Below are 16,073 nucleotides of genomic sequence, written 5' to 3'. Positions count from 1 at the left end.
AAAGGAAGACATGTAAAAGTGACTTTTTAAAATGCAAGAAAAAGAAGATGGAAAAAGGGGCATCTGCTAATGCAAGAATATGCATAGTTTCCCACAAACAATATTCACTAGAAAAACCAAAGAAACAACATACGCATCAGCAGATGTCTGTAGAGAACATACTATACTTTAATCAGTCACATAAACCCTGCAGACTAATAAATTTGTTTAAGGAATCAACAAAATGTATTAGGTTTATGTTCAGTTCAAAGAAGACATAAAACTCATATAACCAGTCCTTTTGGAATATAGTATTCTCAAGAGTTTCAGTTTTCCATGAAAACACATAGAGAGGTTCATTTTCCAAATATCAGTAGTACAGTCCAACTGGTAGTCAGGGAATGGCTTTTGACTCAGTGGATACCTCTGGTAATGGAATAAGGGGTGAGGCAATTTTTGCCAATTTTTTCTCCCCATGCAGCCCCCCCCCCCCATATGCTCCAGAGCAGGGTAGAAGAGGGCTACAAGGGGAAATAAAGAAAAACAAAACAAAAACCACCCCAAGCATCTTTCCCTCTTCTGTTAGCAAAAGTGTCTACTAGATCAGAAGCCCTCTTGTGAGTGCAAGATTTGAAAGATGACAGGATGAACTCAGGTCTTCTGTATATCATGCCTAACATGTGCAAGTGCTTCACAGTGGCCAACCAAATGCCAGGGGGTGCAACTATGCAGGTGATTAAGATTATGGTCTTCCTGTTTGTCTCCAGCAGCGGGTGTTCAGATAAGCACATCAACTAAAGCAACAGTTGCCACTGCTCATCATAGTGATCCTAGCTAAGTCAAGACTAAACCTGTATATGCCTCCCCATGTATAAACAAGGAAAAAATGTTTTCAACTTCTAATATTTACTTTGGGTCCTAGTAAGGGGCAGGAAAAAATGAAGCTCAGGGTGAAACGGCTCAGGGTTGTTATAGGGATTAAAAAACTGATTTGATAATAACAGAGCTTGCCAAAATATTGAGTAGTCTCATTAGTCCATATCCCATTCCATCAACCCAAGTAATAAGGCTAACTAAGTTTATGTAGCTGCTTGTTTGGAGCTGACAGGGAAACATGACAATAAACATCAGGCCAACTTAAGAAACAAACAAAGCAAGCCTAGTTGGGGTGGCGATGGGGTGGGGGAGATAGAACCTTGTTCCACAAGTTCTCATATCATCTTATTTTGAAGATAAAGGTACTAATGGCTTCTGTGTTTTTAATATGGAGCGACTGCATGTATTTATTTATTTTTTTTGGGGGGGGGAAAGGAAAGCCACATGCATTTAAAGTTCAGGAAAGCCGTGGTAAAAAAAACGGCCCTAATTCTAGCCCTTTCAATTGTACAATATAATGAAACAAACACTGAATATCAGATGTATTGTCACTTTTTAAATGCGCACAGCAGTTCACATGGTTGGACAGGAGAGTTTCAGCACTACAGTGACTGGTCTTCTCATGTCAGTGCTGGGATTAGGCTATAAATCTCTGTAGCAGAACAGGGCAGATATATTGGTGCTTTCTTCATACATGACACAGTTGCTGTTTGTTAGGGGCATTCAGCTATTATGTGCACAATGTCCCGGGAACCCTTGAGCTGGTGCAACATCACACCTCTTAGTGAGCTAAGGGATTTTTTAAAAAAGAGTTTAGCATCATTTTCCAGGTACTGAACGCAGTTGCAGGGCTGCAAACTACAATCTGCATCATTTTGCTTGATAAAACTGACCTATCTCCAGACCGCATGGACTAGAGATAACCATTGACTTCTATGGAAGAAAAGTAAATCCAGCCAGCTATATTGGCTACACTGGTAGATACTTAGCAAGCATTTTTAATTATATCTAGCATGATCCATTCCTTCCCATATATAAAGAGTTCTTCTAACTTTAAAAGGATCCCCACTGAAAGTCTAATGAGACCTCATCCAACTTAATAGGCATGCTGCCACTCTGCTGACTGTACTGCAACAGACCTGCCTATTCCTTATAATGCGAGTTCCTTCAACACCTTACTTAGTTCTTCAGTAATCTGATCTTCTCCAGACCTCTGGTGTGCAGCCTACTTCCACATAGAGCATGAATAAGTGAACATGAGTATATGTACAGAGCAGGTCAGTGGATAACTAAGGTATGGGAAGGTCTCGTTTATTGGGAAGTAGCCACATGTGTTGCCTACCACAGCAGCACCACATCTGGCTAGAGGTGGGAAGGAAGGGCTGAAAACAATGCCTATGGGGAGTTCTTCTATGTCTGCCTGTGGAAAGTCTCTGTAAGCACAGGAGGGAGGCTAGCTGTATGCATTTTCTATATAACAGTTATGTTCTGATGTTTGAATAGCAAAGGATGCATAGTAATTTGTTAGTAGACATCTGATTAGGATAGAACAGGGGTTGCAATCTTTTTTGGGCCAGTGGGCACATTGGCAGTTTTGAGAATGTGCCGTAGGCACCAGTCACAAAATGGCGGCTGTGGGGTGTGCAGCATAAGACAAAATGGTTGCAACATCTAAAAGAGCAGAAATCACGAAATAATGCAAGCATGTCCCCTCCGCCTCCCCAAAATGGAAAAAAAGGCACCTAAACCAGCCGAACGCTCACAGAGAAGCTCTTTGCACCTTTCATCTGCTCAGGACAGAAGGAAGGGCGAGTGTCCAGTTTTGCCATCTAATAAAATGTGGGCATGTTTAAGAGACGTGTTCAAGGGAGGAGAGGCTGAGCTAGTAGTGCAGATGGGAACTGAGCAGGAATAAGCAAACAATCTCTCATGCATTGGGAATCTTTGAGGGGATATTTACGGAGACTTTCCATGGGAACCATAGGAGGCATTAGTACAACACAGAAGTGCTGCATTGGCATTCTCTGGGATAGATATTACACCTAAAATATCTTACAGTGCTTTCTTAAAGGAACAGATACTACATCATAAATCCTGTTTCAAAGAGATTTATCAGATGTATTTGATTTGTGTTTCTGAATATTTCACATTATAGAGAAACTTTGTCCAATATTTGCAAGCATTCTATTTCAAAAAAAGAAGAATTAAGGGAAAGCATTGTTGGATGAAACAACAAGCAATTCTACCACTATCCCTGAAAACACAGGGACAGTTTGTGTGCATATGATTTTAATGTGACAATATTCAGTATTAAATCTGTATATCCTCAAAATAATTCATATATAAAAAGGTAACTATTAATCTGAAGGAACTTTTTAATTTCTGGATGGCCTTGTTATCATCAGAGTTCATGAACTTGTGGAAGGAACATTTTTAAAAAGCTGTAGAGCATGTTATATTTATGTGTAGTAATTACACAGCATAATCATAGATTATCAAATGTGTCTCCTATTAAAGGTATAGTGCTATGCAGTAAGTGTTGGCATTTACACCAGGGTGATTTCAAACTGCTATGGTGGTATTAAACCATGCTGGACATGGTTGCAGGTTATCATGCAGAACCAATCGCACAAACTGATTTTTCCTCACTTGTGTATGGTGCAAGACCAAATAAAATAAAATAAAATAAAGGGTGATGAGTGACAATTTTGACTGTGACAGATCACGTGCAAAATATACCTCAGAAACACTATAGGTGGATGAGCACGAAGGGAGCCGAGCCTGGTTGTGCAGTGGGGAAAAGAAAACATTGTTAAAAAAGAAATGATGGCACAGTAGGTCTTAGAAGGTTTTCTGTTTAGGTGGTTCCAGCACTGAGACATTAGCAGGGGGTTCATTTCATTCACAAAACCAGATTTTTCATACACATTTTTTTAAATAGATTAGGCCATTTAAGGTGGAAACTCTAAAATACAAGTACTTTAAAACTGAACTTACATCTTACTTTATTTCCTAATAAGAAGCACCCTCTGGGATGACTGATTATCTTGATTTCAGAAATCCGTAATTGTCAACTTTTTAAAAAGCTATATACATACAAAAGAACTTGAAGATTTATATGGGCAAATACTCCAGGTTTACTATTATTTAAATTCTACAGCCTGATCATAAGCATATTTACACAAGAATAAATTTAACTGATTTGGGGATCTGTTTTTGGATTGTAGCCTTAATGTATTCATGATCTACCCCACAGGTTCCCTATCCCCAGTTTCAGGGGATCAATTGATTGAGACAGTCTTAACTGGCAAGGGAAAATGTTCATCTGTGGGAATGTTGCTAAGGACATACTAAACTTCTTGCTGGAGTGGGAATTGGGAGGCATGGTGGCACTGATACATTATGGAGTGGCTAGGCTTGCCATATGTCAGGAAAATTCCTGACATGTCCTAGTTTTCAGGTGTAAAAATGGCATGGGGGAATTTTGCCGAACTGGCAAAATGTCAGGGAAAACCAGGATGTATGGCAACGCGATGGAAAAAGCAGTGGAAAAACTAAAAACCACTATTCTTGCATTCTGTTTCTCCCCAAAAGCTCTACAATTTTGTGGGTGTCAGGAATTTTCCTTTTTGAAATATGGCAAGCCTAGGAGTGGCAGGTCCAGAAGTGGCATTGTGAGACTAAGGTTCTACTCCATACTACATACTTCATTGCTTGAAGTGGCAACACAGCTCCAATCATCAGCCCACTGCCTTCTTGTGTTCTACACAATACCCAAATGTAAATGATACTATGTCATGACATGGTCTTGTTCCCTGGCCATTGTTGGCCAAGTCATCTTTTGATAAAAACAAACAACCACAATGATGCCCTGGGTGTGGTGCTGTCTCATGACACAGGCAGTGCCATTCCTGTTCAGACATTCTGTGCTTTTCACCATAACCCTGAAATTTCCAAAAACCATGAAACTGAATTTGCATCTATTGCAATGGTTACTCAATTTCCAGGCTCAGATTAAAGCACTAGCACTTACTTGTAAAGCTGTGAATGGTTTAAGACTAGGTTCTTTGATGGACTACCTACACCTATAATAACTTGCCTGGGCCTTAAGGCTGGCTACAGATTTCCTCTGGCCTGCCACTATGATAAATAAACCTGGTGGGTACCAGGAATAGGCCCTTTTCAATTGTGGCATGCCATCCTCTAAGAACTCAGGCTGACAGACTCTGCTGCAATCTCTTAGGGGACCCTAAATATATTTTTATTTCACCAAGTTTTTAACTGATGACTCCTTATACCGTATATAATTTTATGTGATATGGCTTTTATTACATGTAAGTTGTTCAATTATTTTGCCTTTAGAATTTTACTTGTAAGTTTTCTTCTGAGGAATTGCTCTAAAAGTTTAAGCAGGAATAAATAAAATAACAACTAAGAGTGGTATCTAACATTAGTCATACTCAGAAGATGTACAAAGAACTTAAGCCTGTTAACCACCCTGAGATGGGGTGATTAAATCAATTAAAATATTTTAGATGAGTGTCATTACATATATCCATTATATATAATAAAGCATATGCATACTGATATACATGGTGTTATGACATTAAATGGTTCTGGCTATGATTCTTATGCTATGCCCTGAGAAAATATTTGACTTTGATTTCAGCATATGAAATTACTGGGGATACTGAACTCAGTAACCCTGAGAAATAAGAATAAACAGCACAAAAATGCTCATTTGTAAACCATGTGGTCAGTTTTCATATAGGCAGCTTATGCTGTGATATCAGAAGTTGTTTTAGGATAATATACTGCACAGGATAAGGAGGTAATCCAAAACAAATTTATTTTGATGAGTTCTCTTAGTTTGACTTGGTGCAAGTGTTTTTAATGATATCTGACAAGGCAGAGCTATTCTGGTTCCTTTATTCATATACACGTTTCAGCAAACTATGTTAATATATATGCTTATATATAAGCCTGTGGTGCGAAGAATCCTATATCACTTGTGTGGTCAAATTATTCTGTGGTCTCATTATACTTAAGCTAAACTTGCCTTTTAAGTGTTAGAAAGTTATTCCTGCTGACATTAGCTACCATAAAAGTTTCCTTTGCCTCCTCTCATGCTAATATATTTTCATCATTTGAAAAACAACACTAAATTACTTTTCTCTATATACAACTAGAAAATGGAGTAACAGTTCAAAAGTTTACTGCCTGACATGTCAGTAACCGTTAATCATATCTGTATGAAAGATAAGTTCCAAGATAAATCTGTCTCTCTTCTTCTTATGAACTCCCTTAGGAAGGCCTTTGTCTCACAGCCTGAGTGCCTTCACGCTTGCAATATGGGTATAATAATACTGACCTCCCTTACAGGGCCAGTATTACTTGAGGGTTTCAATGCATGGTTTGAAGGAATATGGAGCAGTGGCCTTGCTTGAGCCAAGGAGGTTGGGATCTGGTCAGTGCCTGGATGGGAGACTGCTTGGGAACCCCATGTCCACTGCCTTGAGTTCCAGACAGCATATAAATGTAAACAATAAGTAGGTAGATAGACAGGTAGAAAAATGGTGTCAGTTCAATCAGTGTAAAATGGCTACTAAATCAAACCAGAACCGAACTAGAGATAAGAATGGGGAAAAGCAAATAGTATTTGCCGCAATTCTTAATTGTTTCTGCCGATGAAGACCTAAATGTTCTTAAACTTGAGACATAATTGAGGGAACAAACAGTACCCCTAAATCCAGTCACTGAGAAACAGAGGCAGATGAAGACCTACTCCAATGGTGTCTTTAATTTACACCCTGCATGTTGTTCCATTAAATTAATTGCTGCGATTTATTCCAATGGATTTTTTTAAAAACATGCTCATTATCCTAGACACTAAAGGGAGCACAGAGCTGGGGCAGGGCTTATACTGTTACTTTTTCCAACCATTTGCATCTAATCTACTATATTCACACCTATGTTTCCTAGTTTTCTACTTTTTATTAATTATTAATTATTATTAGATATTGATCATTAACAGCTGTCCTTTGGCAATGTTCAGGCAACATCTGGGCAATCTGATGGTAGTGTCAAGAACCTGGAGCACAGACTGAAGTGGAAAGAGCACAGTGACTCAGAAAGAGATCTTTAAAAAAAGAAAAAAAGCTCATATACAAAACAAATCTTGGGACCTGTGCATAATCCTTAAAATGTTTTAAAATATTATCATTCATTGCTTTATTAAGAACTTAATTTACACAAAACTATGGATACGTTTTTTTCTGTGATGTAAGAAGATTAACATTTAAAAAGGGTCCTTTAAATTTAATATTTTTGGTAATGTTTAGCATGTTTAAAAGGTTGACTTTTAAAAGTTTGAGACAGCCAAAATGTCCTTTTGGTTTATTAGTGAGGCGACTAATTAATGCAACAGATACAGCGTTTGAAACAATGCAAAGGTTCCACCTTAAATAGGCACAGAATTATGAATTACCTTAGTTTTCAATTTATTTGGGAGAGGCAGTAGCCAAAGCTATTAAACAAAATGCTTAAAATACCATACATCTATCCCACTGTACATCTGCAATAAATCCTTTTCCAAAACCAGGTTGGTATATATGACAATGAACTTCAACTCTCACCTACTTTTCCCCCTTTGCTTTTGTCTCAGATTATTTCAACGAATAAGTTATATTGTTGTTTTGTCATTGTATCATTGTTTGGTTGTATCACTGTGTGGTTTGATCAGTGAGTCCATCTTCTTTTCCATCCATCCTCATAAGCAAAACATATGCTGCAAGTGCCATATGAAATCTGGCAGATGAACCCCAACCGCCACAAGATTATTCATGGCACCTGTGCTATTTTCTCTGTCCATAAAGTAACTCTCCTCAGCAACATTAAATATTGTAGTGTGAAAGAGAACAATTTTATGTTTCAATCTCAAACCATTTCATCAAAATTTATGAGTAGTTTATGGTTTGCTTTTATACTACAACTGGAGAGAAAATTCAAACAATATCTGCCCAAACTCAGGATCACTATTCAATTTTCTGTCTTTGTGTTAATTATTATTGCAAAAATGATGACACAGGAGAAATGGAGTTAAGAATTAGCCTTTCATTTTCTTCAGAGAATGAATGAATTCAAAATGGCAGGAAAAACCCACAAAGGTTGCTTCCACCCTAGCTCTTTTTCTGGAATTGGCATCATTATTACATGCAGTTTTAACAGAGAATCTAAACGATGCTGCATTTTCTGAGTTGATCTTTTAAAAAACAAGCAAGCAAGCAAACAAAACAATTGCAAAATATTGATATTCTGCATATTCTTTGACATTTGGGGAAAATAAAGTAGCACAATCTCCTTACATCTGACCATTGGGATTTGACTTCTATGTCCAGATGGTATATATTTGGTGATTTAAAAAACAACCACTTTCTGTCAATGACATTACTATTCTGGATCTTGAATCAAACTTGTGATCTATTAAACAATGATCCACAACCTTGAAGACAATGGATGAAAAAGGGTATGTGGACATTACTGTAAAGTGGCAGATGTGCAATTCTTACTCCATTTTCAGAACTTGGTGCATTTTCCATGTTTTTATTGTAATGCTTAGTGTCAAACTAGAAGTGATATTTTTTCTTGTACTTTGCCCTGTGTGGTTGATTTTTATTTTTAAACTATCTAGTGCTCCTGCCACTGCTATTCCTAGACTTGGGGCCAAACTGCACATTACATGTAGTTGCTTAATCTCTTTGCTTCCTACTAACTGTACATGCAAGACCACATGCTCCAAGCTGCTGTCCCATCCATGAGGGGAAAAGCACCTAGAGGTTGTTTTTCACTAAACAAAACTTAGTGAAACTAAGTTTAGTTTAGTAAACCTCACTAACCAACTGCATGTAATATATAGCTTAGCTGCCAGGAATAACACTTTCCCCCCATGTTGTAAATCCGTAATGTTAGTGCAGTTCTAGAAGTTAAAAACAAAGAATTTCAAAGAAAGTGGTAAAAAAGCGAAGGTACAGATGATCTAAAAAGTGTTCATTTAAATGAGGACAGGGGAAGCTTTGGATCTTCAGATGTTGTTGGACTACAACTTCCATCATCCCTGACTGCTGGTGGAGGCTGATGGGAGTTGGAGTCAAACCATATTTGGAGTATCAAGGTGCCCCGGCCATGACTTAACCTGATGCCTAGGGTAGGAGTGGCCTTCCAGATGTTGTTGGTTTCCAGCTTCTAGCAACCCCAGCCACCATTGTCAATAGGCAGAAATGATGGGAACACTAGTCCAACAACCTGCAGGAGGATCACAAGCTAGCTACCCTAGCCTTGAAACTTGCTTTACAATTAGGAATGACTTCAGGTGATAGTTTAATTTTGGAAAGGATTTTTTGTTGTTGTTCAATGGGAAAGCCCAAAATTTACTTAATATTTAACGCATATTAGGGTTTTCTCTTAAATTAAACCATGTGACATTATGCTAAATTTTAATGGATATTTGAATGAAACCCCAGCTAGAAAAAGAAACAGAAGAAGGGAAAAGAGAGAAAGGGAAAAAAGATGGGGATGAGAGGACAAACCAATCAGATTTGGTGTTACCAGCCAACGGAAGTTTTTAAAAAACAAATCACCGAGTGAAATCGTACATTTACTCGGAGAGAGCATCCTTTGACATTTCCTTCTAGGTGATCTCTGAGCTCCTCCAGCTTTCGATGGAGCTACATGTAAACATCAGAAAATGAATTGAAAATTATACCTATTCTCTTTTCATGTTTGTTGTTTCCGTTCTTTTTATAAAAAAGATAAGATCATAGCGCAACACATTTCTCACTGCCTTTGCAATACATCAAACATTTTATCAACACAAATATATGCTCCATATACTCTGACAAGAAAAGCAACTCATTTGGTTAAATCAGCAATTATTTTTTCAACATGTAAAAGTTAGTTCAGTTAGTAAATACAGGTTGTGTAGTGATCACTGCCTTTAGCAAACTTCCTAATTTTCAAGCATTGTTTGTAGCAAGGAGAGTGCTGAAATATTGTAGATTGTTTTCAGTGGGTGCAGTACCAAATATAGGGTCTTCCATGCAATTTCTAAATGTTCATAGCTCATTCTAATGCCTAAATTGGCTACTGCTGAACGCTAACAGCAACAATTCTTATATTTAGTACAGAATTAAGAAATATAACGAAAGTATCAATAGGTTTTGAAAGATGACCTAAATTTCAAAAGACACGGGGTAAATGAACTTGGATCCAAGGATAAGTGAATGCATGGGATTTCACAGAAGGAAAGTTTACCATCTCCTCATTCTGCTGCAGTAGTCTGAACCTCTGAAAAAACTCTCCAATGTGGAGCATGGGGCTGCTGGATGGGATCATCTCAAAACCAGGCAGACACACCTTTTATGAATGCCTGGTTTGAGGCTGCCCTCCCTCCCTCCCTTGGAAGGGCCTGGGGAGGAGCAGTTGGCTGTGGTGGGGAGGGAATAGCAAAAGTTCCTTCTAAGAGCTTCCTTGTTTTCACTGATCTTAGGATCCAATCCACTCAATTCAAAACCCAAAGTGCTGCATTTATTCAAGTATAAACTTACAAATCTTGCATACAAGTTTGCGGTAAGGATAGATCTTTTTTCTTGGAATACAATTTGAAAGCTGGATTCACAGTTAATTATGTACATATATTTTCAATGGCTATTTTTATTTTCCATTAAACGTGGACTGAAACTTGTTCTGTCCACTGCAGCAAAAGTATCCAACAATGCAAAGTATATCTTCGCCTGCACCACAACCATAAATTAAAAGGGGGGGGGGGGAACTCAGCCTCACAGAAAGACAGTGAGGAATGTTGTAGTTGCCTTTCGGCATCATTGGCATAAGCGTAATAGCAACTTTTTTCTTTTTTTCCATTATGAAATCAATTGTATGGAATTGAATATGGGAAATAGGTGCATAATTACACTTTTCCCTTCCCCCTGTTTATGCTCAGTGCAACAACACTTTCACACGGAGCAGCTGTATAGAGCGGTATTAAGAGAAAAGAGAGGATGGCTTGTCCTGGAATAAAGGTGATACACACGCACACACACACAAACACAAAATATATTTTTGAAAAAAATTGAGAAGGCAGGATTGGCAAGGAGTGTGCAGAAAAAAGAAAGAAAATTAGTGCTTCATGTGGTGCAAAAAAATAAAAAAAACAACTGAAGTGAGACGTGAGAAGTGAAATAGTGCAAGGATTAAAAACGAGAGGCCACAATTATTGCTAAATATTAACAAGGTAACCTATGCCATGCCATGGGTTCAAAACATGTTGATAAACTGGATTTTTAGATGTGTTTTTTAAATAACATAACAGCATCTCTCAGAAGACTGTATGGGCAAGGGCAGATTAAATAATAATCTTGGAACTCAATGTGATAAACTATAGATGGAAACTGGTTTAGGAAGCTGACTGATTTTGCTACAGTTTTGACTTAATTAGTTGCACTTAGTTCCCATTAAAACGAATGGGGAAAGTTAGCCTTAATTTAAGTCTTTTTGATTTCACTGGAAATCAAAAGGCAACTAATTTAGCATGGATCCAGCTCACCAGACATTGTGTAATTCTTTAAAATGAACAAAGAAGGCAGTAAAGGGGCCTAGCACTGCAGTAATTTTAACAGCCTTGTTATTCAGAAATGTCTCACAAGATCTCTCTCCCCATATTTCCCATTTCCACTCTTCTTAAGCATATACACACACAACAAATTCAGCTAATTTGATTACAAAATGAGTATTTTAAAAGTACAAAGTAAAAACTGAGAAGTCAATCAACAATCTTACATCTGAAACAGGAAAACTGCATGTTTTAATCTGACTTCATCCACAAATCACTTAAACGACAAAACTTGAATCTAAGCAACCTTATCCTATTTAAATAAATGAAACTAAGGCATTTTAGTGCCACTAAGTGGTTTAAGAGAGAAGAACGTGTCATTGTTTTTATATAAATGTAGCATGAACATAATTTTATTCTTGCCATCTATCAGAGAAGTGTTAATTATTCACAAATGGTAGGCTCCTTAAGGAAACTTCGGCTAGTCCCCCGCCCCCCCGATACGTAGTAACATCCAGAGCTAGGCACTTGGCAACTTGCCTTCAGCTAACTGCGTTATGGTGGCTCTTGGGTAGCACAGAAACAAACAAAATGTGATCCAACAGTGATAAAAACACTGAAATAAAAACAATGAAATGGTGAGAAAGATAATAGCCCCACCCTCTGCCTCCCCTCCCCGCTCCCTCCAAAATAAAAGTGTAGGCTATAGAAGAAAACTTGCAAAATAAAAGTTAGAAACATATTTACTTTGAGGGATCCAACTCTACTAGCAACTCCTTTGCTTTCATCCGGGCGTCTAATTTGCTACAATGGGGGAAGATGGATAAAAAAGACAGAAGAATAAAGAAAAAAGTGAACTTAAAAAAATTTCCACACAGTCAGTTAGCAGTGCATGCAAGACATCAATTTGACTTTCTGACACACTTCTAGGGAACAAGGACACAGACTCTTATTTCTGGATCACATTATGACTCGTTTGCTGAATTCTTCTCTTTAATTACGGATTCAGTACTGAAAGTGTGCATGCTATAGTTGTTACTAATATTTTAAAAAATACATAAACCGTAATATATTTGAAATCCTGGATTTGGTTCATGACGAATGAAGTACTGACACAAAGATAGGACAAATGTCTTTGTCTTTAAGCCAGGTCAGTGAACTTGTGCTATGTGCGATGGTTGAAGAGTGTCAAGCACACAAATTAGAGACATGAGTATTGCAAAGCTTTCAGCCCTGCGAAATATTAGTGATAACTGGCAGAATTATATACAGCTGCCCCATGTTAAAAGAAATTAGGATATTAGACACAGTCCTTAGTTCCCAATTAAATAATTTTGCTGCCCAGCCAGAAAATTTTAATGCCATACCAACAGCAACTTAACAATAGCCAAGACACGTCTTAGTTTTGCTTTCAATACGAGCCTCCTTGTTGTTTTCCTTGCTTATGTTACGGTAATTCTGTATTGTGCAGAGGAATGAAGAAACAGTTCTGTAGCTACTGCTTATCAAGCTTTCATATTGCTAGGAAGAAAATTTAAAAGTAAGCAGAAAAAAGTTATACACTAAAGAATCTTCATTTTTATCATTTATATTTTTATAAAAATGGTAAATAAGCTTACTAAATAATATCAAGTCCAAAGTTTTGTATGTGATTCAGATGAAACATTTAAATTTATGTAAATAATGGAAAAGCTTCCGACTAGAATGGACTGGATAACAAATAGGCAATACTAGGAATACATAATATCCCATGCTGCCCTACTAGATGCAACAGGACTTCTATCTCCCCTCCTCACCACCAAAGGCCCCCCAAAGAAGCTCCTCTGAACTTCCTCTCCTTGCCTCTTTCCTGCAGGCCCCACCCACCCTGCTCCAGAAAGTTCCTCAACATTCTGGAGCAGACTTATGGAATACACAGGGGGTTGGGAAGGAATTCTGTTGCAAAAGCAGAATTCCGTTGCAAAAATGAGCTGACGCTATTTGATGTCATCCAATAATAGATAGTCTTAAAAGGTAACTCATTTTGACATTATGGAAGATTCCAATTGGTTCAAAGTAAAGTGCACATTTTCAGACAGAGTAAAAGGCTGGGCAGATCTCTTGTCATTTGGCTGGCTAACAAGTAGTTAGCTGCAGACGCTGGTCATCCAACAGGTCAATAGGACAATAGGACATAAGGACTCTAACCTTGAGCTAGAGCAGGCCTTTCCAAACTTTTCATGTTGGTGACACACTTTTTATCATTTCGCGACACAGCATCATTTCATGACACAGTAAATAAGTTTTACTAGCAAGCCAGAGGTTTCCAGCCCTGGGAGGAGCATGGGGAGCGTTTGTGCGACAAACCTACACACTGCAGCCGACACACTAATGTGTCGCAAACGCACGGTTTGGAAAGCCCTGAGCTGGAGGCTTAATATTTCTGTGCCTTAATTCCCCATTTATTAAAATGGCATATTGCGCAAGTGTTTTGATTAGAAATTCATAGAATGCATACAAGTGTAAGCAGAAAAGATATAAGAGAAAATGAGAAACCCACAAGTGAAAAGGCTTGTTGCAATATTTTCTTCTCAAAAAGCAATTCAGACACTATGTTTGCTAAGCACCTAGGTCAGAGAAATAAAACAGGCGAAACTATATAACAGGAAAAATGGAAGTCAGGTAACATAATAAAGCAGATAACAAAATGCAGTGGGTTGGAATAATAAACAACGGGGAGTGAAAAGCAAAGAAAGAGGAAAAAGATCATACAACAAGAGATAAGGGGGAGGGGTAAATGAAGTAAAGGAGTTTTTATATTGGCTCCAAAATACAGACAATTGCACTGGAGGTTCAACATTACAGAAGATACAGACATCAACATCAATTCAAAATATTGAAAAAAAGTCTAAAGATTGCATTCCTAAAAGTACCTAACTAATCAATTTCTCTTATATTATATAATGGGAACAATTCCTCCAATAGGAGCTGAATTATTAACAAAAAGGGAATGTACAGCAAGTCAAGTATTATTATTTTTTTGAACACAATAATGTGTTCAAGCATGTTTTTCTACTATTTTATCTTCTTTCAAATGATTTTAAACTTGTTACTGCTAGATAGCAATTTTTGAAACTGTTATGATGTTTCACTGTATTGCACAATCAAGAACAAATATAGGGCACAGGGCTTCCAGCGCTGAGGCACAGGGACATTTTTGGCTGGGATCCAAAATATACCTCTTCTGCTTGCGCATGCGCAGAATTCTGCCTCATCTGCAGCTGCCCCAACCTGCCTCTAGAGGCTCCAGAACAGTGTATTGCAGACTGAGGGAGGTGGTGAATAGATAACTCCAACCTGGTTTCCTAGAATCTAGCAACAGGGAAAGCAGTTTCCCAGGAGGATTTGAAGAAGAGAAACAGCAAGCAGTGAAAGTTTATAACACTCCACTCCTTCTCCCTGTTTTATCTCTGCTTTAAATCCTCTACTAATACAGGGAAAATTTGACTGAGAGAAAAGTAAGGAAAAGTCATGATTCAATAGGATTGAAGGAAACCGTCAGACACACACTATTGTTTCATAAGCAGCTCTGAGGTGAACGGAAAGCAAGCATGTCTGTGAGAATGTGTATTTTATTCTACAGATGTCTTAGGAGTCAGTTTGCACAGCCCAAGAAATACAAATAGGCAACTGATGGTGAATATGCAGCAGAATATATTTCTGAGAGCAGCCCGAAGCATCACAAGCATTTGGAAGTAAAAGTTTTCACAGGTTTTTTGCTAACTCAGGGCTGTACCTGTAAGCCCAAACATTTCATGAAGAAATTTAGGACTATAGAAAAATGAAGAAGCACCCTGCATACAGTGGTAGTTAATAACAATGAATTAGAAACATATCTCAGGTGCTCAAAATTTTGAGCTAAACACTCCTTTATCATCTCTCAAAAAAATGAGCAACCAAAACTTTGTGGATATTTATCACACTTTTGCAAAACGTTGTATGAATCTATTGAGGCATATGAGGTCTGGAATGGAGTAGAAAATACTCTTCCTGAAGGAGTAGTTTTTTATTCAATAACTCCTTCTGTAAAACGCTCCCCCCACCAAAAAAAAAAAAAAAAAAATCCTTTCGAAAAACGAAGGCTATGGCCTGTGAAGTTTTGTTTTTTTTGTTATGTGAAGTCCAAAACAAACAAGAAGGTTCAGAGAAAGAGAGACTGTTGAAGGTATTCTAAATGATGACTCAGGGTAGCTATTTGTTATAGTTCTTTTAGTGCCAATGGTTTTGGAGCTGTTTGTGGCAGGCAATTTGTACATAGCATAGCTCCAGGATGGGGGTTAGAGTGTATTCATCTGTATCTAAACTAGATGAAGTATGTAGATGAGTTTTGTGGTCAGAGAATGATCAACCTATACAAACATATAAATATTGAGTTATATTAATATTGATACCATGGGGTAAGGAAAGCCATGAATCTAAATAAAACTGCTAGTACATGAATGCTAGCAATGGATAAGAAAGCCTCAAACATATGGCCAAGCTTTAAAAACTGTCAAGAAGTAATTTTAATGGAAGTAACCACTTGGAAAATAATTCTAGAAAAAAAATTTAGTATAGAATCTCTGGTTTATTA

At 37.7% G+C, this 16,073-nt stretch overlaps 1 protein-coding gene across 35 annotated transcripts in view; it reads right to left on the bottom strand.

The window, feature by feature from the left end:
• Positions 1 to 16,073, bottom strand: part of GPHN (gephyrin) — a 231,080-nt gene that overhangs the window by 53,662 nt on the left and 161,345 nt on the right. For 10 of the 35 annotated variants that reach the window (XM_083456678.1, XM_083456686.1, XM_083456675.1 and 7 more), the window contains one exon: positions 12,209 to 12,265. The exons of 11 other annotated variants lie outside the window; for them this stretch is intronic. In XM_083456678.1, the coding sequence (XP_083312804.1) occupies positions 12,209 to 12,265 (57 nt within the window). Of the gene's footprint in view, positions 1 to 3,594; positions 3,637 to 9,506; positions 9,579 to 12,208; positions 12,266 to 16,073 lie in introns of all 35 variants that reach the window. 14 more of the 35 variants (XM_083456707.1, XM_083456674.1, XM_083456680.1 and 11 more) reach the window with 4 other exon arrangements.

This window comes from Podarcis tiliguerta, assembly GCF_965153285.1.
Source record: "Podarcis tiliguerta genome assembly, chromosome: 1".
Lineage (NCBI taxonomy): Eukaryota > Metazoa > Chordata > Lepidosauria > Squamata > Lacertidae > Podarcis > Podarcis tiliguerta.
The sequence above is the reverse complement of the archived record's forward strand: the minus strand, read 5'-3'. Positions and strand labels throughout refer to the sequence as shown.